Here is a 22,817-nt window from a genome sequence, read left to right as displayed (position 1 = left end):
AATAAGCATTGGTATCCTCGTCATGGTGAACAGAAATGTATGTTGCAAAATGTAGGTGCACCAACTTGGTTTGTAACCCTTAGTTGTGCAGAGTAGCATTGGGATGTCTGACATGACTTTTTGTAAGAAGCAAGCTCTAAAATTAAGGACATTCATTTGAAGACATTAGGATAACTTTGCCATTTAGAACCTAAAATTGTTTATAGGTATTTTAATCACAGATTACAAGCAATGCTCTCCTTCATCTGCAATAAAAAAAAAATCCACCTCTTGAAGAAGTTACTTATTTCTTTTGGTGTAAAGAGTACCAAGCAAGAGATGTTCGTCGTATTCATATTTTGTTGATAAAAGATGCACCAAAAGTTGGAACAGACACAGATGAGTCCGAACTTTCGTTCATAGAACAGTATGTTACATGTAGCATCCCAGTTAAGAAAAATGTTTAAAAGAACAAGTTCTGCATTTTCAATCACATAGATGTGGGAAGTACTGTTGCCGGAAATGCAGAGCAAATGAAAGAATTTGCACAATATTTTGTTCTGAATTTTCCAAGACCTGTTATTTCAAAAGGAAGTCAACAGTTTTGTTGCCTTCAGTGAGACATACACTTACTCGAAAAACTCCTCAAACACCTGCAACCTGAGGAGAATAGAGGCTTTGAAATATATGAATTACTACAATTGTGTCATTCTGAAAATGTGGAATGCCGATATGGATATTCAATTTGTGGTAGACAATTCTATAGTTGTTGCTCGTTATGCAACTTCATACATCATAAAATCTGAGAAGATGGAGATGAAAGCTAAGAGGAAGAAATTTCTGATGAAAAGTCTTTAACAAAGAAATTGTCCTATCAGTGCTGTGATCGGTTGAGCTCAGCTAGTTTATACTCTAAGTCAAGAGGAATTGTTTGGGTTAGTCTAGGCTTAGCATCCACCTGAAACAGTGTTGAAGTTGTCTCTAAAAATTCAATACCTTGTAGAATTTGACCCAGAAAGTTCAGATATTGCAAAAACAAATATGTCGGACACTTACTATCCAAAAAGGACTGTACATCTTAAAAATGTTTGCTTTTATGAAATATTTAAAAACTACGGGTATAGATATAATGTCACTGAAAATTTAGATGACGGTAAATATGCAGTAGTTTGTTGCGGTGGTTGTTTGGTACGATGTTGTAAAAATAGTCAAATTAACCACAGAAAACTGAGTTGCAGACTGCTGAAAAAAGAGAGTTTTCCTGTTTGTCACTTTTGCAGCTATTTAAGCCTGAATCAGAATCACTAGGAAAGTTTGACTGCCACAAAGACTCTTTCAGTGTTGCAAAGGATAACATTGAATATTCAGTATTTCAAAACTATTTGAACATGTTAAATGATGCCATTGAACAGGAAGAAACAATTGCTGCTGAGATAGCTAAGGAGAGTTCACAAAGCACTAAAATTCAGGTTCTCTAAGTCAAGATCTACTTTGACAGGCAATAATTGAAAATGAAGCTTCCATTGCATTGAAAGCTGTGGAGACTGCAATGGCACAAGTGAGACAGGAAACAATTGATTTAGAATGATAGATCTGACAACTAAATGACAAGCAAAAAGAAATATATATGGAGTTGAGCATGAATTGCTCCATGACAAGAAAGAATGTCCATGCACATTATTTAAGCCTATACTGTTTAATGTCAGCGGTCAAGCTGGTCCTGGTAAAAGCGTTTTAATACAAGTTCTCACTGCTTCCTATAGAAGACTACAGAGTGTAATTTGTCATGTGTGGCTGCACACAATATTAAAGGAATTACTTTACATCAACATCTGATGATACATATGGATCATGACAACAAACTGGAATACCAAACGTTCTCCCATGAAGCTTCCCATGAAGTGTCAAGAGAGCTAAAAACTTAAAGCTTTTAATCATTGATGAGATGAGCATGGTCTCAAAGATAATGCTTTCATTTGTATATTTGAGATTGCAACAGAGTCTAAGAACAGACTACAATGTCCTATTTGGAGGAAAACATGTGATTGTGAAAGGACAGCCTGTATTCAAAATACTGCTCTATGATGAAACTCTAACTTCTTTGGGAAGCATTGGAAATGTGAACATTTGGTTACACTTCAAATACAAAGAATTACTTAGGAGTATGGGATAAGCATCTGATGTTAAATATGGGAATATTCTGAAGGATATTAGAGTAGTGTTCTTTCAAAAGAGAGAAGCATCTGCTTGAAAGTCGGCTTCTTAATAAAACTATTTCCAACCAACAAGACAGCAGCAGAGCTAATGTTCACTTTCATGCAAGAAGGAAAACCAATTATGCGCCTAATGCCTACACTGGAGAGGTGTGCCTCGTTCAACAGAGAATTGTTGGAATTGGAGAAAGAAGACATTTTGCATTAGACAAAATGGAACACCAAGGTGTGACAGTATTCCTAAATGAAAAGTTACAAGCAACACTGGTTTCATTTGAAAAATCGGTTTCACAAATTGCAGGATTGGAGAAATATTTAAGTATTTGCAAGAAATATAGAGTAATTTTGCATGGAAATTTAAATGTTGAGGAAGGATTAGTTAATGGTGCTATGGGTAAAATTATAGATTTCATTAGCTTTACTAATAGGAATGAAGTGGAATTCCTAGTGATTAAATTTGATCAGATTGATAGCGTAAAGCACATTGGAAGGCCCATTGTACATTTTTTTCTTGTGAAAGACTTATATGTTTGACGGAAACAGTTTACAGTTTCTCTAGCATTTGCGGTTACTAATCATAAATCTCAAGGTTTAAGTGTAGATACAGCATTTATTAATGTTGTGAGTACAGTGTTTAAGAAAGGTATGTCATGTGTAGCCTTATCTTGAGTTAGGACATTATCCGGTATGCATTTAGTTTTCATTTGATGACAGCAAAGGAAGTGCAGATCCAAGTTGTGTTAAAGAATACAGCAGGTTAAGAAGTCTTTATGCTCCTCATTTAGGAAAGCATCCCATTTATGAAAAACACATCATAACTTTTAATGGTGAAGTTTGCTGTTTTAGAAGAAGAGGGAGTACATATTGATGGGTTATTCGGACTTACTTACTCATGGAACCATGAGTGTGAAGACTGTTCATTCATATCAAGTATAGAAAGAGCTTTAGAATGATTTCTCTTTTTAACATTACCAGAATGCAAAACTATACATGCACATATTGTTGACAAGTTCTTGTGTCAACATTACATGTACGAAGAAGTGGCAGGTACATTATCGTAATGCTACAATGATCCAGGGCAGATTGCTGTGAATGGGAACCTGAGATTACAAACTTTAAAGCAGGACAATTATCTATTTCTAGAAAACCATATAGTACTATTGCTATCATATTTCATGAAGGAGTTAGTGTTACAACTGGTCACTACACTGTCTATCCAAAAAGTAAAAGTGGTTGGACAGAATGTAATCATGGCAATCTCAAATTCAAGCAAAAATTGCCTTTTAAATGACCAAATTTTTATCTTTTATTGCTGTACCAAAGTTCTAATTAGAATTACAGGTGTAAAAATAGTATAGTGTATTTGTTCTAGATCTATTATAAGTATTTATGACATCATACGGCCTACCTAGGGTGATGCCTTTACAAGGCCTTTTATATGCGGCTGTGCCTTTTATATCTATCAGTAGTTCTAATAATTAAGTCACATTTTCAGCATAGTATTTCCTAAATTAGTAGTATAAGTATAGGTAAAAGAATCATTTTGAAAAATTGTAGTGAGTACAATGTGCAGTTTTTCAGAATTTAAGTGACATAGGGGGTTATTACAACTTTGGAGGAGGTGTTAATCCGTCCCAAATGTGACAGATATACCACCAGCCATATTACGAGTTCCATAGGATATAATGGACTCGTAATACGGCTGGTGGTATATCCGTCACTTTACCGTCACTTTTGGGACGGATTAACACCTCCTCCAAAGTTGTAATAACCCCCATAGTGTGCAGTTCTGGGTTTATATTCTACAATCTATTTGATTGTTTTTCCACAATGTTCAATGATAATTCTTTATACATTACATCATTTATGGCGTATAAGTATAGAAACTGAGAACAGTAAAAAAAGGAAAATTAAGTGCTTATTTACATCATAACATACCTACACAGCATAACAAATGTCTTATAATTGATTTGAATTATGTTGTTATGCATTGTTGAAACCGTAAGTTTATTGTGTTTTATAAATTGTAATACTAATTAATAATTATGTCCTTTTTCTTTTTATACAGATCAGTTGTACCATCTGTTGGGACAATGTAGCTTACTATTTTGTTCTTTCAGTATCAATTCATAACATCACATTGTCAGAGTGTTCCAAACTACAGTTACAAAAAATAGATACCCGCTTTTAAATTCAGACATTCACTTCCATACAGCCACTCACACACTTACTCACACACCGATAGATATTCACACACTAAAGCACAGATACACATACTCACAAATTCAATCACACACTGATACAGCCACTCACACATCCACCCACACACTATAATACATCCACTCACACACATCCACACACCAATACAGCCAATCACACACCCACTCATACACCAATACAACCATGCACACATGCAGCTACACATTGATTTAGCCACTAACACACCCAGGTCTGATTGCTCCACTGCCCTGGGGATTATGACTGCCAGAAGCCTGGCAGTATAGTGGAGGGGCCAGCAGTATTGCCGTGGCTATAGTGCCACGGGCATAATAGCTGGCGGAACACCGCCAGCCTGTGGGCGGTGTTACAGCCAGCTTACCGCCGGCTGCCAGAGTCGTAATGAGGCCTTTAGTTAGCTCTTTCTTTACCTAGATGGAATGGTCTAAAAGAACCATTTTTTTAAAGGTTTTTAATAACTGTTTTAACACAACATATATAAATGTTCACACTGATGTCACATTACTAAAATCAGTGGGACGTATATATTTAATTTAATTTTTACAGGTTTTGATGAATGTGTTAAACCAATTTCACTGATTCACTCTGATCACGTGACCATAACTAGAAGCCATAGAGAAATTGCAGTTCCGTCTTTGTTTTTGCAACGTGGAGGGTCTGAGAAACCATAAAATAACACAGTTGATAGTTTACATTAATTATTCTTTTAAAACGTATATTAAGTATATCTATAAAAAAATTACTTCTGTGGTTGTAAAAATATAGATTTACTAAATTAAAAATTACAATTAAATTGTAGTACAATTTATATTACAAAACCCTAGCAATGCACTGAAAAAAGGGTTATAGGGACATTATAAATAGGAAATAGAATTAAAAAACCTTTGAAATTCACTGAAAAAACTACAGGTTACAGGGACATTATAGTTAGGTTGATGTTTTACCCATACAAAACCACAGAAATTCAGTAGTTAGAGTTACCTGAGATAACTATGACTTTCTCCACCACATGCACTGCTTATGACCTGACATATTTAATCACCCATGACATGGTCAGTGACATCACTGATGACATCTCAAATGACAACCTCCCACATGAGGCAACCCAGGAGGGGGTCAAGCAGTCCCCTTCCCAGTCCGAGTTTGGTCCTTGGGACCCAATCACACATGCCACCCTCCCCCAGTTTTATTAATAAAAACATCCATGGGACCTGCCACATCCAGGGGGCATATAGTAAGCAGGCATGCTAGCCTGCGCTTGTTTAAAAAAAAAAAAAAAATGTTACAGTGGATTTGCAAATTCACCGTAGAATTTTAGAATAACAGTTTTTGGCCCCGATTGAGTCCCTCTGGCACCCGAACCACCAGGCCTATGGGGGCAGGGTATGTCTACCTTGGCCCCTTGACTTTTTTCAATATTTTGTCTTGGTACTCAGCTAAGTCTGAGTCCCAGAATGGCTGTCCGCACTTCCTGGTTAAAGTGCTGGCAGTCAATTCGATCTTAACTTGAGGTCTGTTGGATTCCCGAAGGATCCGTGTCCCTAGATATACATACATTTTTTTCTTTAATAACTCCAAAACTACAAAACAGATTTGCACTAAATTACACAAAAGGCTTTTCCTGAACCAAGATTTATCTTTCTGACAAATTTGGTGTAATTCTGTTCCGCAGTTTGGGCTGTAATAGTCTTCAAAATCCCCATGGGAAATTGTATGAGGAAAACGTTGCTTGGGACCCAATGTTTTTGATTTTTTCTGACTGACAAGAGTCGAGCAGCATACCCAAAAATAAAGTTTTTAAAAAATCAAGACAAAACAAAAAGGCATTGACAAAGCCAAAACATTGGAATCCAATGCAGGACATATTGGCTTTCCCAGTTCTTGCTTTTATAGTAGATGCCACAGCGGTAGGCACTTTTTATTTGGGTTTAGTGTCAGTGATCAAATTTCCCAGTACAAATTATGGTGTCTCACAATTACTTCAAGAAACAGTGTAAGTTTCTTAAGGTGACCCCCAATATCACTAAGAGAGACACCAGATCTCTCTTTTCCACCCTCTAACTGCATCTATGCGTTAGCCTGTGGCACAGGATACCCAGCAACATAACTGCTGCATCCACCTGCTCTCTGTCAGTTTGTGCTAAAAGAAAATGTCAAATGGATATTTCATCGTCAAGCCTGTTTCAGATCTTTGTCAGGGATACAAATATCCTGACATTGGTTGACAGTCTCTAACTAAATAAAAACAAACATTGCCAAAGCCACTAAGTTTCTCTAGTGAAAACTATTGGCATTGTCAATGTTTTCTACTTTTCCACAAATGTGAGTACATGCAGGCAAAGTAGCCATTTTAGAATGAGTGTCTTCAAGTAAAAAAAAAAGAAATGCAATTAAATAAAAGTTGGCTGCCATGCGTGTTTGCAAAATGACACACTGGAGATCATGTTGTTTATTATTTTACTTTTATTTAGCACTCCAAGATGATGGGTATATATAAAAAAAATAGTTTGTGCAGCTGCCGCACTGAGAAATATAAGTGAGACACCCTCTAGCAGTCTGGAGCTGCTAGACCCATGTAAACATTATTTTAACAAAGCAGGAAAGGAGTTGGATAAGTAACACAGGAGGTTGAGGGGGTTGGAAAAAGTGTGAATGACCTGGTAACAGTGCGCATCTGCCAGGCCTTTGCATAAAGAAGTAAAATAAATAAACAAATAAATAAATAAAAATAAAGGTGTTAAAAGGGGAAGAGGACCAGGAAAGTGAAGCCCACATTAATAAAAAAGTAGACACCAAGTCAGCATTGAAAAGATACAAGTCAACAAATCAGAAACATAGTAAAGAAGAAATGTTTCAGGGGTGAGCAAAGAAATCATATAAGGAACAGAGTACTGAGATAAAAAGCCATTCAATCAAGAGGAAGGGGCTGTCTCAAAGCCCACTCAATGTATATTGCACTATAGACAATAAGTCTTCAACAAAAAATGGCTAAAGCTGTCTGTAGGTAAAGACCTAAAAAGATTGAACATCTACGTTATGGGTGCTGAACCAAGTTAAATAATGTCAACAGCATAAACACTTTCCTTCCTGTTATGTTTTCTTTTGCTTTGCCTTTGCTCCTGCATCTGTGGTGCTTGCGGTTTTGCAATAGCTACAGTTTGTGTGGGTGTCTGGGGACCACAGAATTCATTGGAAGATGCTGTATGGGAGAAATATAATTATTCATAGTACCAGAAGAGAAAAGCATTGAGCACGAGGTGGTAGCAGCTGTCCAGGTCGAGGAGCTGAGATTCACTGCATGATGCCTGTTATCTCTCAGATAAAGTCTGGTGAAGAAGCTGTTCCACAAACCTACTGCCGATTTATATAGCAAAAGCACACAAACAGCTTGCTCAATAGATTCTAGGCTCAACAGTTGATAGACTGACTGCACTACTTTTAGACTTAAATTGAATTAATTCGTATATTTTAGAAAACTGCTTTTTTTCTAAACTATGAGTTCCCAGTTGCTTTTATGAATCATGGAATTCATTATCTTCTACATTCTAAATAGTGGGATTTTAGCTCTATGGAAAGACTGATAGACATAGCACTTTATTTAAAGTTTGGTAGACAACATACTCCATCACATACATGGTGAATGTCCTTTTAATCGTGTTACAAGTCCATTAGGGTATATAGCTTATAGCCTTGAAATACGGGGGAAGAGATATCTAACACTTTTTGACAGAATATCCCCACCTCCAAAATCAACATAAGACCTAAACATCGCAAGGTAGTTTTATCAACACTAGGGGCCAGATTTCCTAACCTTTCATGCAACATAGTAAAGCAACTTGCTGCACTGCATTGTGTGAATATGAGAGAGCAGAAATGTTCCACATCTACTAACTTATGGCACACTTCTACTCTCTCATACAGCTGGTTAGTGCTTACTTTGTAAAAGAATGCGTGCTGGTGCCAAACCTCTGCTCAGAATCATCGGCTGGTGTAATTAAATGGTGGCTTGCCGAATACCTAGGCTGAGCAGTCTTAAATCTGTTTCATGTCGTTGAATTCACTACAAGTTACCCCTTGCCCCTATATCTCACTCTTGTGGGCTCCCGTTTTCTTCCTAATTGACTGTTTATCCTGTTCCTCCATCTTTCTGCTTTGTGTGTTTTTCGCTCTCTTATTTTGGTAGAAGTCTGATTCAGAAAAATAAGTGCCAAGTCCCTAAAATGAGTGCCAGTGGTTTCTACCAACTACAATTGTGTCAAATTAAGCCCTAGTCCTGATGCACTTCAGGCAGTGCACTGGTACCTGTGTTAGTGGCAGGACTGATTTTGTGCAGGAAGGGAACAATCCTTAGAGCAGAGGTCTCCAAACTTTTTGATGCCGCGCCCCCCCCAGCTGAAAAATAAAAATCTTTGGGCCCCCTCCTCAGAATTTTGCACAATTATTGTATAAAGATGGCAATGTTTAAATATGTCTAGACCTATTTAAACATTGCAGTTAAGTACTGTTACCTTTTTAAAGATGTAAAAACATGCTTCTGCTTAAAACTGAGGCCTGTTATGTGTGTAATGCTTCTTTTGGCAAGAGTCTGGCGCCCCCCCCCCCCCTGTGATCACTTGAGGCCCCTCTAGGGGGGTCCAGTTTGAAGACCTCTGCCTTAGAGGCATACACACACAGAAAGAGGAAGTATTGAGGAGAAATGAAGATATTTCTCCCTGTTATTCCAGTTTTGGATAGGAACACCGTTTTCACAGAAACCCAGGTTTACTGCCTAAGGTAAATCTGGGTTTGCTGCAAAATCCATGAATGTATGCATGCCCATCTCCACCCATGGAACGCCTCCCCAATACAAAGTAGCACAAGGCAATACTACGTGCTGGCTTGCAATACTTTTTTTTTTTACTAAGACAAGCAAAGCCATGCAAAATGGGCTTTACGTGGTTTAGTAAATACAGAAATGCATTGTGTGCTACGTCTGCATTAGTAAATCGGGGCCTGTGTGCAGCTGCAAAGTCAGCACTAAGTCATTCAAACCTGCACAAAGTCTTAATAACGTATTTACAGCACAAAACCTTTTTGTGCAGGAAAGTAGCCCTAAAATTAACGCAAATAGCACTCTGCTTTCCTCTATTTTGCATGAAGGGGTATCCCGTGGATGCTGAATGGGTGTTCCCACACTGCCACCCATGATTTTGGAAGCAAAACCCTAAAAATGATGGGCAGGGCATCGCACCAACTAACACCTCTTGAAGCAGACGTTAACAAGACGTTTTCACAAAATGCATGTGTGCTGCACCGTATATCACACATCCAGTGAGAGAAATATTTTTTATTCTATTTTATACTAGAAAGCTACGCTAGACAACACACACATCTTTGCATTGTGATGCAAAGGGGTGTGTGTGGCACTAGGAATTGTCTTTGTGTACCAGTGCTATCACGATGTGTTTCAGCAGCACCATATCGTGATAGATATGGATCTGCAGTGCTTTCTACCTCTAGTGCAAAACAGTGCAACAACTGTGCTTGCTGCGTTCAGTTAAAAAACATAGGCCCATATTTATACATTTTTAGCGCCGCATTTGCGTTGTTTTCTGACGTAAAAGTGACGCAAACTGTTTGTAAGTTTGCGCCGCTTTTGCGTCAAAAAGCGGCGCAAATGCGGCTCTAAAAAAGTATAAATAATGGCCATTGTACATATTCCCCACTTAGTGAAGTATATCGTTGCCTACAGCTTATTTGCTTGCCAAATCACCCGTACACTTTTTTTCATTGCATGTTTGCCACAAGCAGTGCTGTTCAACGACAAGGTGATTTTAAGCGACCGCCATCATCCAGGTCGAGGGTGGGGAGTAGGAGCATGTCTAGCCTCTAGAACCATCAAATATGGCCACATAACGAAGGGAGGAACACAAAATCTCTATTTCTGCCCAAACCACTAGAAAGCCTCACATTACCCCGCTCCTAATACTCTTTGCATTTCACCCAACAACTGTGCAACAACGATCACTTTCGCCAAATCATCTTGGCGGATGCAACCCATACGTCACACAGGTGCGTGCCCGTTGGCACGCTGCAGGCGCATATGTTGGCATCTACGTATAGGCCTCTGTCGAAACGCAGATGTTCTCCAGTCATCAAAAAAGTACCGCGGCGCCGCCTGCGCTGAGCGCTCTGCGCGGGAATCATTCATACTCGTAATATTGCTCTACTGGGAAGCTCTTGGATAAATGTTACGCTTCGAGCCAGTGGGCAGGTTTTGAAAATGAGCCATTCTATGATTCTTCCAGAGCTTAAAAGAGTGATAAAGTGGCCTAAAACTGAGAACGCTTCTGATAGAAAAATGCACATTAGCAAAGCCCCGTCATTATTTCTATGCCCAGGACCACGTGTGCATGATCGAGAGACCCATGAAAGCGGACTAATTTCCTGTTCATTGTGAAGGACGGATTTGAGTGCAAAAAATCCCGTCAGGCAATTATGTGAATGTCATGAGTACATCTGTAATTGCTCTGCTGAGGTTTGGGATGTGCTAATGGCGCAGGCATCTTTCTGTTTTCCTTCTTACCAGTCGATTCCCTTGTGGTAGTTGTTTCCGTTGAAGAACTGCACTTCTTCAAAGGTCCTTGGGCTGGGGAGGTTGCTGGCGATGGAAGGGTGCATCAGGAGGAACAGATACAGAGCCGTGGTGCCTAAAGCCAAGAAACAAAATGGACGTTTACCAGTGTGCGTCAAGGCCGGCATTTTTCAAACCAGCACAGTGTTTCTACGGTGACATTTAAGTTAATAATAAATAACTTTTATTATAAGGAAAAGCATGTCATGGTTTTTTGCATTGTCCTTAGCTGTAGGGAATTGAATAAACACGCAGTTACAGATTGCATAACAGATGTTAGGGGTGTTCTGTCTGGCTTCAAATTCATTTATAATTTCAATTCAAATAAAAACAGAATCCTAGTGTCACAGTGTAATCCCTTCGTTCCCACCTTGTTGCTCTTTCGAGTCACACACTTTACTCTTGAAAAAGTCACTGGCCTCCCTCCCTGTGGTGCTGAAATCTCAGCACATCACTAGTTTCTCTGCTATGGACCCAGTAATACAAAGTTGAAATTGTACTCATCAAAGCTTATTTTTAAGTTAATGTCCAATTTATCAGTAATTCTAAAAAAAACTCTGAATTGCTACCAAAGCAGCATTCTCACGAGTACTCACCTGCATGAATATTTTCGTATAACTAAAGTAACGTGTACATTTCCTCAAGTATAAATGTCACACATGAGTGCATTTGCTCTTTTAAACTTTTCATGCTTTCTTCTTTGACCCTGCTGCTGCAGGTAGGTCGCTCCCCGCTTCGCATCCCACGCCACCTCCTTCCCGCTCCCTTTTGCTTTTGTTCCCCGCTGCTGCGTTCTTTGCAGCCCCTCCCCCCTTCTTCTCTCACCGTTTCCTTTTCTGCCCTTTCCTGCCGCTATGTCCCCTGCGGCCGCTCCCTCCTCCCCCCTCCTTCTCTCACCGTTTCCTTCTCTGCCCTTTCCCGCCGCTGCGTCCCCTGCGGCCCCACCCCCAGCCCTCTCATTGGACAGGCCCTCCCGACTCCCAGCTGCCTCTCCCACCCTCCCCTCCTCTTATGGCAGCCGCGGCGCGGACGTGCCAAAGGCAAGCCCGTCTGCGCCCATCTGCACATGGACCGCACCCAGCGCCAGAACCCCTGTTCCTCCCAGACACACCTACTCCCCCCTCACCCTCCACTCTCTCAACCCAGGCCCCAGATGCACCACATCTAGCCCCACACACACTCATGGCCCCTTTACCTGCTACACCTGCCACTTCTCCTGCTCATCATCCCTCACACCACACACCAACCATAGCGACCCCACCTTCAACAAACACAACACCCCAACACAAAACTCACCCACCCTGCCCCCACCAACCAATCCCGCAACACACCAGCCAACAACCAGAACACCCCCGCAACAACACCCTCAAGCATCACACTAACGCCACCCACCACAACCACCTGAACTGTCTGCTACTCAACATCCGCTCCCTTCACAAACATGTCATAGAACTCTGGGACCTCATCACTTCACACTCACCCGACATCGCCTTCCTCACGGAAACCTGGATCAACCTCTCCTCAGAACCCGACATAGCCATAGCCACCCCCAAGGGATACAAACTCCAACGCAAAGACCGCCTCAACAAGCCAGGCGGGGGCATCGCCATCCTACACAGAGACACCATCAAAGTCACCACCAGCTCCCAGGACACTATTGGCAACACTGAACACATGCACTTCCTCATCCACATCAACAACAACTCCACCCTCAGAGGTACACTAATCTACAGACCACCCAGACCACGCCCCTCCTTCTGCGACACCATCGCCGACAGCATCAGCCCGTACGCCCTCACCACCACAGACTACATCATCCTCGGTGATTTCAACTTTCACTTAGAAAACCCACAAGACCACAACACTACCTCCCTCATAGACAACCTCAACAACCTCAGACTCAAACAACTGGTCACCACACCCACCGACTCAGCAGGACACATGCTGGATGCAATCTTCACCTCAAGCCAACACATAGCCTACACCCACACCACCGAACTCCTTTGGACAGACCACCGCTGCGTCCACTTCTCCTTCACCAAACCCCCCACACACTACCATCAACACATCACACCCTACTGCATGTGGGACAAGATCCCCACAGAATGACTAAACTCCCAACTGGCCCATAACCCCCCCACACCAATGACCGCAACGCAGGAGCACACAACCTCTCCAAATGGATCACTACCTGTGCAGACACACTAGCACCCCTCAGAAAACACATCACCACCCGCAACATCAAGAACGCCCCATGGTTCACCCCTGAACTCCAAGACTCCAAGCACAAATGCCGCCAAGCTGAGAAAATATGGAAACTAGAACCCTCCTCAACCAACTTCTCCACCCTCAAAACCAACATTCGCACTCATCACCAACTCATACGCACCGCCAAAAGAGATCACTACAAGACACGCCTTGACAACAACTCCCAAAAGAACTCTTCACCATCATCAACGAACTCGCCAAACCCAAAGCCAGCAACATAGACCCCACACACACACAGGCCCTATTGTGACGCCCTTTCCAACCACTTCCTCCACAAAATCCTGGACATCCACAACAGATTCATATCACATACACCCACCACACATACCCCTCTCTCCCCCAACTCAACCCCCACTCAAGACCCCCCCACCACACTATCCACATGGACCCCTACCACACACGAAGAAACCAAAAAAAACATGAACTCCATCCACTCCGGTTCCTCCTCCACCCCTGTCCACACCGCATCTACAACAAAGCTAGCCCTAACATCGCCCCCATACTCCACAACATAATCACCTCCTCTTTCGACTCCGCCACCTACCCAGACCCCTGGAAGCACGCAGAAATTACTGCTCTCCTAAAAAAAAAAAAAAAGCTGACCCGGAGATCCTCTCCAACTACCGCCCCATCTCCCTCCTCCCGTTCCCCGCCAAGGTTGCAGAGAAATTAGTCAACACTCGCCTATCCCACTTCCTCGAAGCAACCAACACCCTTCACCCCTCACAATCTGGGTTCCGCAAGAACCACAGCACAGAAACCGCCCTCATCGCATGCACTGACGACATCAAGACCAAAGTCGACGAAGGCGAGACCGTCACACTCATCTTCCTAGACCTCTCTGCAGCTTTTGACACCGTCTGCCACCACACACTCCGCACACGCCACCACAACATAGGAATCCGCCACAAAGCCTTAGACTGGCTCTCCTCCTTCCTCACCGACCGAACCCAGAGAGTCCGCCTCCCGCCCTTCCACTCTAACACTACCAAGATCACCTGCGGAGTCCCCCAAGGGTCCTCCCTCAGCCCCACACTCTTCAACATCTGCATGATCCCCCTAGCCAACATTCTCCGAGCACACGGAATCAGCATCCTCTCATATGCAGATGACACCCAACTCCTCCTCTCCCTCACCGCAACCCCACCACCGCCAAAACCAACCTACACACCGCTCTCCTAGACACCGCCAACTGGATGACCACTAACCATCTCAAGATCAACTCAAACAAAACCGAAGTCATCATCTTTGGCCCCAACAAAACCACATGGGATGACTCCTGTTGGCCCACCGCCCTAGGCCCCGCAACCCACGCACGGAACCTCAACATCATCCTCGACCCCTCCCTCTCCATGACACAGCAAATCAATGCTCTAACCTTCTCCTGCTTCCACACACTTCGCACCCTAAAAAAATCCTTCAAATGGATCCCCCAGAAACCAGAAAGACAGTCACCCACGCACTCATCAGCAGCAGACTTGACTACGGCAACACCCTCTACGCCGGCACCACACTGAAACTCAAACGCAAACTCCAAAGAATCCAGAACACAGACCCGCGCCTTGTCCTTGGCCTCCCCCGCCACAAACGAATCTCACCACACCTCAAATCCCTACACTGGCTCCCCATAGACAAGAGAATCACATTCAAGATCCTCATCCACGCACACAAATCCCTCCACAACACCGGCCCAACCTACCTCAATGAAAGAGTAAACTTCCACACTCCCACACGCAACCTCCGATCAGCCGATCTCGCCCTAGCCACAGTCCCCCACATCCAGCACACCACCACAGGAGGCAGATCATTCTCCTACCTCGCCCCCAAAACCTGGAACTCCTTCCCCAACGACCTTCACAAAACCAGAGACCTACTGGTCTTCAGAAAGAACCTCAAGACTTGGCTGTTCGACCAGTGACCCTCCCTGACACCTCCCCTCCAGTTCCCCCCCACAGCGCCTTGAGACCCTCACGGGTGAGTATCGCACTCTACAAATTTCTTTAATTGATTCATTCTCGGGGAAAATAGTTTTACTTTTGGAGAAAACCAATCATCAACACACCCTTACATTTTGAGCGTGTTCCCTGCCCAGTTCCACTCTTAAAACAGATGTACTCTTGCCCTCAACAGGAGTAAATCTAGGGTCATTGGCTATACTTAGTCCAAGTTCCTTAGTGTTATTTATCACATATGATCAGAAGCAGAAAAGCTTGCCAAAGGGCAAGATGTAATCAGAACAGGCTTCTTTTGCAATCGCACTCCAGTCTAACTCAGTATATAAAGCACTCAAGTAACATGGTATCACAAATAACATATCACAAAGAGTAGAGCGGCACACATGTTAGACTAAAACGCGATAAAACACCGCATAAATGAAACACAGCAACAACGTACTCTCACCAGACCAGGACAGCATTATCCCTGCTAAGCAAACACAGGTTTCTTAAAAATAGATGCATTAGTATGTGCCATTATTTAACTAGTAAACTGTCACAAAATTCAAGTCCTGTAATCTAGTGAACAAAACATATAAACATAAAGTAAAAGCGAACCACCATCCACAATGGAACATCAGCATTACTTGTAATTGCACAAAAAAGTACCACCTGGAAAAACTTCACACACAATGTATACTCAACAACTTATATGCCAAACCCACCCACGTTACATACTGTTCAGACAAGGTGTAAACTGTCCATACCCAGGGTAACAACTCAAAAATCGCATAACACTTAAAGGACACAAATGGGGGAAACCCTTATTTGTTGAGAGCTTGAATTAGTAGAGCAAAATCAACCCACATGACACAGAGATCTCATCCATTCACATTCACTGCAAACTATACAATAGGAATTTCACCTATGTGGAGCGCAACCTGCCCACACATACAAAACAGTGACACCCCATCAGTCACCCACACAGATAGGACACACAAAATGCCATGTAGTGCTTAATTTGAACCAATTGTTTCTAGTGCGCGGCACCAGCACTTACTTGCCAATAAGGGCACTTAAGACAGCTGACTCATGGTGGCACTGATTGTGTAATTTACAGATGAGCAGAACAACAGTTGTTTATTAATTCAATATACATTAAAATCAACTAACACCTGCTGACCAAGCCAGTCATTGACTTGGGGGCCTCAATTAGTCTGAATTGTCACACTTGTACAAGTGTAATGGTTAGTAGTTGTGCATTTGTTGTCATTGGCAGTGCTGACATAGGCAACGGGTAGTGCAAACTGGAGCAGCCTTCTGACGAGGGCCTTAGCACTTTCTTTTTTTTACAAACTAAGCACTGATTCCATGCATACGGCAAACAAAGAAAAAGCCAGTGTGGCCACTACTCTCTACCAAGCACTTAGCATACATGGGGAATGTAGTAGAGCCATCACTCCCATCTATTCTAAGTAGCAGATGGGTAAAAATGTCTTTGGAGGCATCAGACTTCATGTATGCAGAATGACATAGGACCTGATCAATCTGCACACAAATAGCTTCCCACAGGCCAATCAATCAATCAATCAGGATTTGTAAAGCATAGTTAATCACCTGAGGATATCCAGGTGCTTGCAGGTCCCAGAGAAAACAGTAAAAAAAGGAAATAGCAAGGAGAAGGCACACAAAAAATGGGGGCAGGCAAGGAGAAAGCAGTGAGAATTAGAGAAACACAAGGAGAAAACACACAAAAAAATGGGGGTGGGGAGCAAGGAGAAAGCAGTGAGAACAAGAGAAAGGTAAGGAGAAGGTACACAAAAAATTGGGGAAAAGCAAGAAGAAAGCATTGAAAAAAGGAAAAGCAAGGAGAAGGCACACAAAAAGAAAAGTAGAAAAGCAAGGAGAAAACAGTGAAAAGTAGGGAAAAGGAAGTAGAGGGCACACAAAAAACCGGGAGAAAAAAGCAAGGAGAAGGCAGTGAATACTAGAGAAAAGGAAGAAGGTGGCACACAATAAAATGGAGGAAAAAGCAAAGAGAAAGCAGTGACAACGAGGGAAAAGCAAAGTGAAGGTACTCAAAAAATGAAGGAAAAAGCAAGGAGAGAGCAAGAAGGAATGAGGGAAAAGCAAAAAGAGGCACATAAAAAAACTAGAAATAGCAAGGAGAAAACAGTGAAAATGAGGGAAAAGCAAGAAAGGTGCTCACAAAAATGGGTGAAAAAGCAAGGATAAAGTAATAAAAACAAGGGAAAAGCAAGGCGAGGGCACACAAAAAATGTGGAAAAGCAAGGAGAAAGCAGTGAAAAAGAGGGAAAAGCTAGGAGCGGGCAAACAACATGAGGGGGAAAAAAGGAGATAGCAGTGAGAATGAGGAAAAAGCATAGAGAAGGTACTCAGAAAACGGGGGAACAGCAAGGGGAAGACAGGATCCAATGCAATGCAGCAGCACGGGGACAGTTGGGCCTGGCATCAGCTATGCCATGCATAGCATTAGTAAGGCAGCAAGGTTTTCAGCCAGACACAATGACAAATCACAAACATATTGATTGTATATTGCCAATTGTGGTGTGTACATTCCTTCACAAAGCAAGCAAGGTAGGGGAAGTCAAAGTAAATGAGCAAACCCACAGTCTAGCCAACAACGCAAATTGCCTGAAAATAAAGTTACGGTGGCTATCGCTGTCAGGAAATGGCACTACTGTAGCAATAAACTGTACCATAGCAAATAGCAGTTTTGAGAAAATTAATGTAAATGCCAATAAACAGCAGAATCATGTATAGCAACATAATTCGAAATCCAACCTCAACTATCACTATCCAAATAACAATGTACAAAACATATAACCTTCATCAATTTCTGAATAGAAACAATGACACCAAAGTCAACACACCACAAACATTCAACAACAGTACCATGACTTAGTTTGTGAAAGAATGAGTGCCAGTGTCTACAGCTCTGCTCTGGTCGCGGTATTTAAAATTTGCAACCAAATACCAAGGCTACATAGTGTTGAATTCACCTCAGGCCTCTTTAATGCACTACCAGACACTGCTGCCCTTTTAGTTCACTCTTGTCAGTCCCTCTTTCTCCTTTTCTGCCCATTTTTATATCTTTTTCTTCCGCCTTTCCATTTATGTGTTTTTCTCGCTCTTGCTAGTGGTCAATAGCTGATGAGGAAAAATAAGTGCTGATCCCCAAAATTGAGTGCTGGTGGGCCCCACCAGTGACCTCTGGCTCAAATTAAGTACTGAACAGTACAAACTAGCAGAGTAGACCAAACTCCCATAATAATACAATTGAATGTCGCACCCACATCCATAATAATTATAAAGATAACAATTTAATAAGCATAATACTTAAATAATATCAATAAACAGTCCGTGATAAAAAGATATAACATTCAAAATAAGTGAAAATATCAACAGCAAAAAGACATTTTTAATATCACTTCTTTAAAGTAAAAAAAAACCAAAAAAGTCACAAATGACTCCAGTGAATATGAATGTTAAAAATTTAACTTGTAAGAATTAAGCGTTGCCAATCACCATCTAAATTAAGCCATAACTTAAGAATAATTAAGGGAATGATATTACCCTAAATGTCACAAAAGTTAAAAATATGTCTTCCTTAGGGTGATTGGAACAGAAACACCCCAGTAGCCAATTTCCACACAAACTCAGTCGGATGCAGTATGGAGTGGTGGAGGAGTGTGCAAAAAAGTTTAGACAAGATTTTGTGTGCTGTGTGTGGTATTTAAGAAGAAATGCAGATGGTTATGAAGTGCATTGCGCTACTTTGTGTCAGGGCATGGGTTTGAGCAATAATGGTACACCTGCCCGAGGCTCACATAACAACAAGACATGTTTATTTCTCCTCGTTATTTCTTTTTGGCATACGAAGGTGAAATTGCCTCAAAGGATTGCTTTTTTGTAGGAAGGCGCACACAAACTATCATGATATTAACTCAGACAATTATGCACTATGGCAAAAGGATGCCTGAATTGGCGCAAGGCAGCACAAATGTGCAGTGCATGGAAGGAGCAAAACTGTGCCATATCTTTGAAGATACGGCAGAGTTCTGCTCTGTCCCATTTATCCAAAGCAGTGCAGCAACTTCCCTTGCCGCGGTGCATTCTGTGAACTTTTTGAAAGTCTGTCCCTTTATCTTTTAACTTAGAAATAACTGTGTTAATTAAATATCTTGACAGAGACCAACGTGGAGGATGTATGCTATCTGGGATCAATAAGCAGCCTCGGGGTGAGGTCTAAATTGATCAGAACTTTTCAATAGGCAAAGCTCCTACTAAAACAACCATCAAAACTGGGTGCAGAGATGGGCTCCAGTAGCTCACAAACTTTTGGCAAGTTCACCCGGTCAACCGTGGATATATGGTATAAAGACATTTGCCACATCGAATGGCCATTGGCTTCAACATCTGATATGGAAGTTTTAGGTATACAATAGTTTTTCTTCCAACTTTTTTTCTGAAACCTTCAGGAAAAAGTCTATAGCGGCTTGTTATAAAATGGTTACACCACAGGAATAAAAACTAAACAGGTCTGTAGCCCCTCAACAATTGGCTGCAGTCCACTCCTGTAGTCCAGAACACCAGTTAACTGAACGGTTCAGCATCCTCTTCCGAAACACAAGACGTTTTCCAGACCACTTCTTTCGCTGTCTAAAAGTTTTTCAGCAGGCAATTATTTGTTCCAAGTGGTGACAGGCTCAATGTGCCTCAGGTGTTACTCAGTAGATTGGCACAATCTACTCCTGGCACTAGATCTTTCCAACAGAAACATTTGGATGCAAATATAAATAGCTCACCAAGTATTTCATGCCCCCAGGTGAATGATAAACTATTGTTTCTTCTGTGACAAATCATAAACTGTAAATAACTGAAGCACAATGCTCTGCCAAAAGCTCCCAAGCCTCTGGGCTAAGGTAACTAGCCAATGTAAAATATTCTCCCACTGAAATACATCGCTTTTACTACATCAATGTGCAACGTGCTATGAAGGACTCCAAATTCCACAGCGAAAACTCATGTCATGCAATGTGGTGAAATGCGTAATTAATCGATTTTTTTCTCCGCAAAATCTCACGAGAAACAGCATCTTTCCCTTCCAGACGAACAGAAGCATTCTCCAAGCGTCAGTCAATCGAGCAGGCCAATACTGGTGACGTTGAGGTAATATGTCTCTTCGACTGAAAAGGTTTCTTTGCCATGGTTGCTAACATATATTTTCAAACACAATAACTACGTGTACAATGGCAGGACAATCCTCTACAGTTCCATAAAGTTCTTTCTAGAATTTGATATGTTTTGGTGCACTCACTTCCCAGCACCAGCCGCTGTATAGCGCAGCTACAGTCCGTAGACAACAAATCCAAATAAGGGAAGATGCACCCAAAATTAAAAAATTCCAATAAGCACAATAATTCCATTTCTCTTATTTGAACCAGAATCCGTGTCCATGGCCATTTGTCCGGCCCGCAACTTCCCAGTAGATCCACGGTTGGATCCACTGTAAAGGTGGGGGCTGGATGGATGACCATGGACATGGATTCTGGTGTCGATTATAAGGAGGAAAAACTTTGCCTGCGTTTACCTTTGAGGAGGGAAAACTACTTTAGCAATAAAAGGCTCTAAACACTTTCGGAATGAGCCCTGATGAAGTTCAAATGAAGGAAACACGTTGGCTATTTTTGTATTGAAGAAATAAAATAAATTTAATTATTGTGCCTACTGGAGCTTTTTAATTTTGGGTGCACCTTCCCTTATTGTTTATTTGGATATATTTTCAAACATGATGCTCCTCTATGGTGCTTCCTGCCTTCCGCCTCAGGAATCATTTGACTTCCCACTATTATCAGATTCTACCTCAGGTACTCATTGGCAACGAATGAGCCTCATCTGCAAAAAACCTTTCTTCTTATGAATTTACTTTTGACTAGAAAGTAACCAGATTTATGAATTTCGTCATTTGTCCTTGCTCCATAACCAGAAAAAAAGTAAAAGCTGTTTGAAAATGTGTTTATGTCAAGACAAACTGTACCCAAAAGCTAAACAGCTTCCACCGTTAGAACATTACAGATTACGGGATCAGAATAATTCTTGGACACATGACCACACTATCACGCAATTAATGCTTATTTTCATGGTTTTCTAAATCACATATACTTCATACAAAGCTAAGGGGATAACAATCTCTTTCCCACCTTACCACTGTATATATTTGTAATTGAGAAAACGTAATTCACTCTTGACAGTTAATATTCAATATGTCAGCTATGAATTTAGATTGACGCTTAAGTGCAGCTCAGTGTTCTGTTCTACTTTGAAAACAGACATGCACTGCCAAGGGCTGGATTTGTGCACACAGAAGATACATTTTACTGACAGCATTACCCTGTAGGCAAATCCGTTTCTGAATGCAAATTCATATTCTGTGACTCAGGATTGTAGGTTTGTTCCTGCAAATGAAGGTATTTGGCATTTAAGTAAATCTTAGGTGTACTAATAACTTTGTGATTTGGACCAAGGGAGACGAAGGGCTCTTTCCCTAAGGCTTCCTCTTGTATGAAAGAAGTACCAGCAATCCCATAAATCAAGTACGAAGAAACCAGGCAGAGTACCCGCAAAGAGAGTGATGGTCATTGTGGAAGAGGCACTGAGTATATGTTGGCACATAAGAGAAAATAAGAGAACAATACCCCAGATTATGTAGAGGTTATGCTTCTGGAGTGGAGGCAGAACATGGATTAGAGAAAAGTGCAATGTCTATGTCAATGTTTATGCAAACTTATCAAGACAGGACTACCACATTTAGGAAATAAGGCATTTGGGGCAGCTGGACAAGGTAGGAGAGCTTTAGCTGTCACCTTGAGGAGACAGGTTATATTCACCAATACTAATAGCATACGCTGTGGCTCATATTTCTGCTCCAGTGGGAATTTAAGGTAGGTATACTACGGGCACTGCAACATTTTCAGGATGCTGCAGGAAGTCCCTATCATGGATATTTCTATTTATAGATCCATGGAAAGTACCTTACACATTTGTTCACTGTGTCTGATGACTGAGGGTGAAGCTTTTTAGCATCAGTTGTGGGTGAAGCTGGTGACTCCAGATTTAAGAAGGGGTTCTTTGTGCTGCGTTGTCAAGATGTATCACAATACAGTTCGCAATAACAGTTACTGGTATAAGCAGCAGCTCTCTGTTACTGGTGGACAGGGACTGAGGATTACTCTTTATGAAGATGCAAGAAGAGTGTGGTGAACAGCCATTCTACTTCATTAAGGAGTGGGCAGGTCTATCGTCTATTTACAGTAAATCAGCAAGCATTTACCATGAGGAGTGTTAGAAATTGGGTCACTAGTTGGCAGAGTTTTGCACACTGCCACAATCCTAGTCAGGGAAAGTAAACTACACACTAAGGGCAAGATTCACAAAGTTAAACTTAGACATTTGGTCTAGACTTAGACCAAACATCTATGTTTACAACTTTGGGAATTCACAGAAGGCCTTTACGAGTACTATCTTTAGTTTTGCACTCAGGCTCAACAG

At 41.6% G+C, this 22,817-nt stretch overlaps 1 protein-coding gene across 1 annotated transcript in view; it reads right to left on the bottom strand.

Annotated features, from left to right (window-relative positions):
* NDST4 (N-deacetylase and N-sulfotransferase 4) overlaps nucleotides 1-22,817 on the bottom strand; it is a 1,173,706-nt gene that overhangs the window by 143,472 nt on the left and 1,007,417 nt on the right. The window contains exon 9 of the mRNA XM_069234161.1: nucleotides 10,996-11,119. Within this exon, the coding sequence (XP_069090262.1) occupies nucleotides 10,996-11,119 (124 nt within the window). The remainder of the gene's footprint in view (nucleotides 1-10,995; nucleotides 11,120-22,817) is intronic.

This window comes from Pleurodeles waltl, chromosome 1_2 (genome assembly GCF_031143425.1).
Source record: "Pleurodeles waltl isolate 20211129_DDA chromosome 1_2, aPleWal1.hap1.20221129, whole genome shotgun sequence".
NCBI classification, from domain to species: Eukaryota; Metazoa; Chordata; class Amphibia; order Caudata; family Salamandridae; genus Pleurodeles; species Pleurodeles waltl.
Note: the sequence above shows the minus strand (reverse complement) of the source record. Positions and strands in the feature narration are given on the sequence as shown.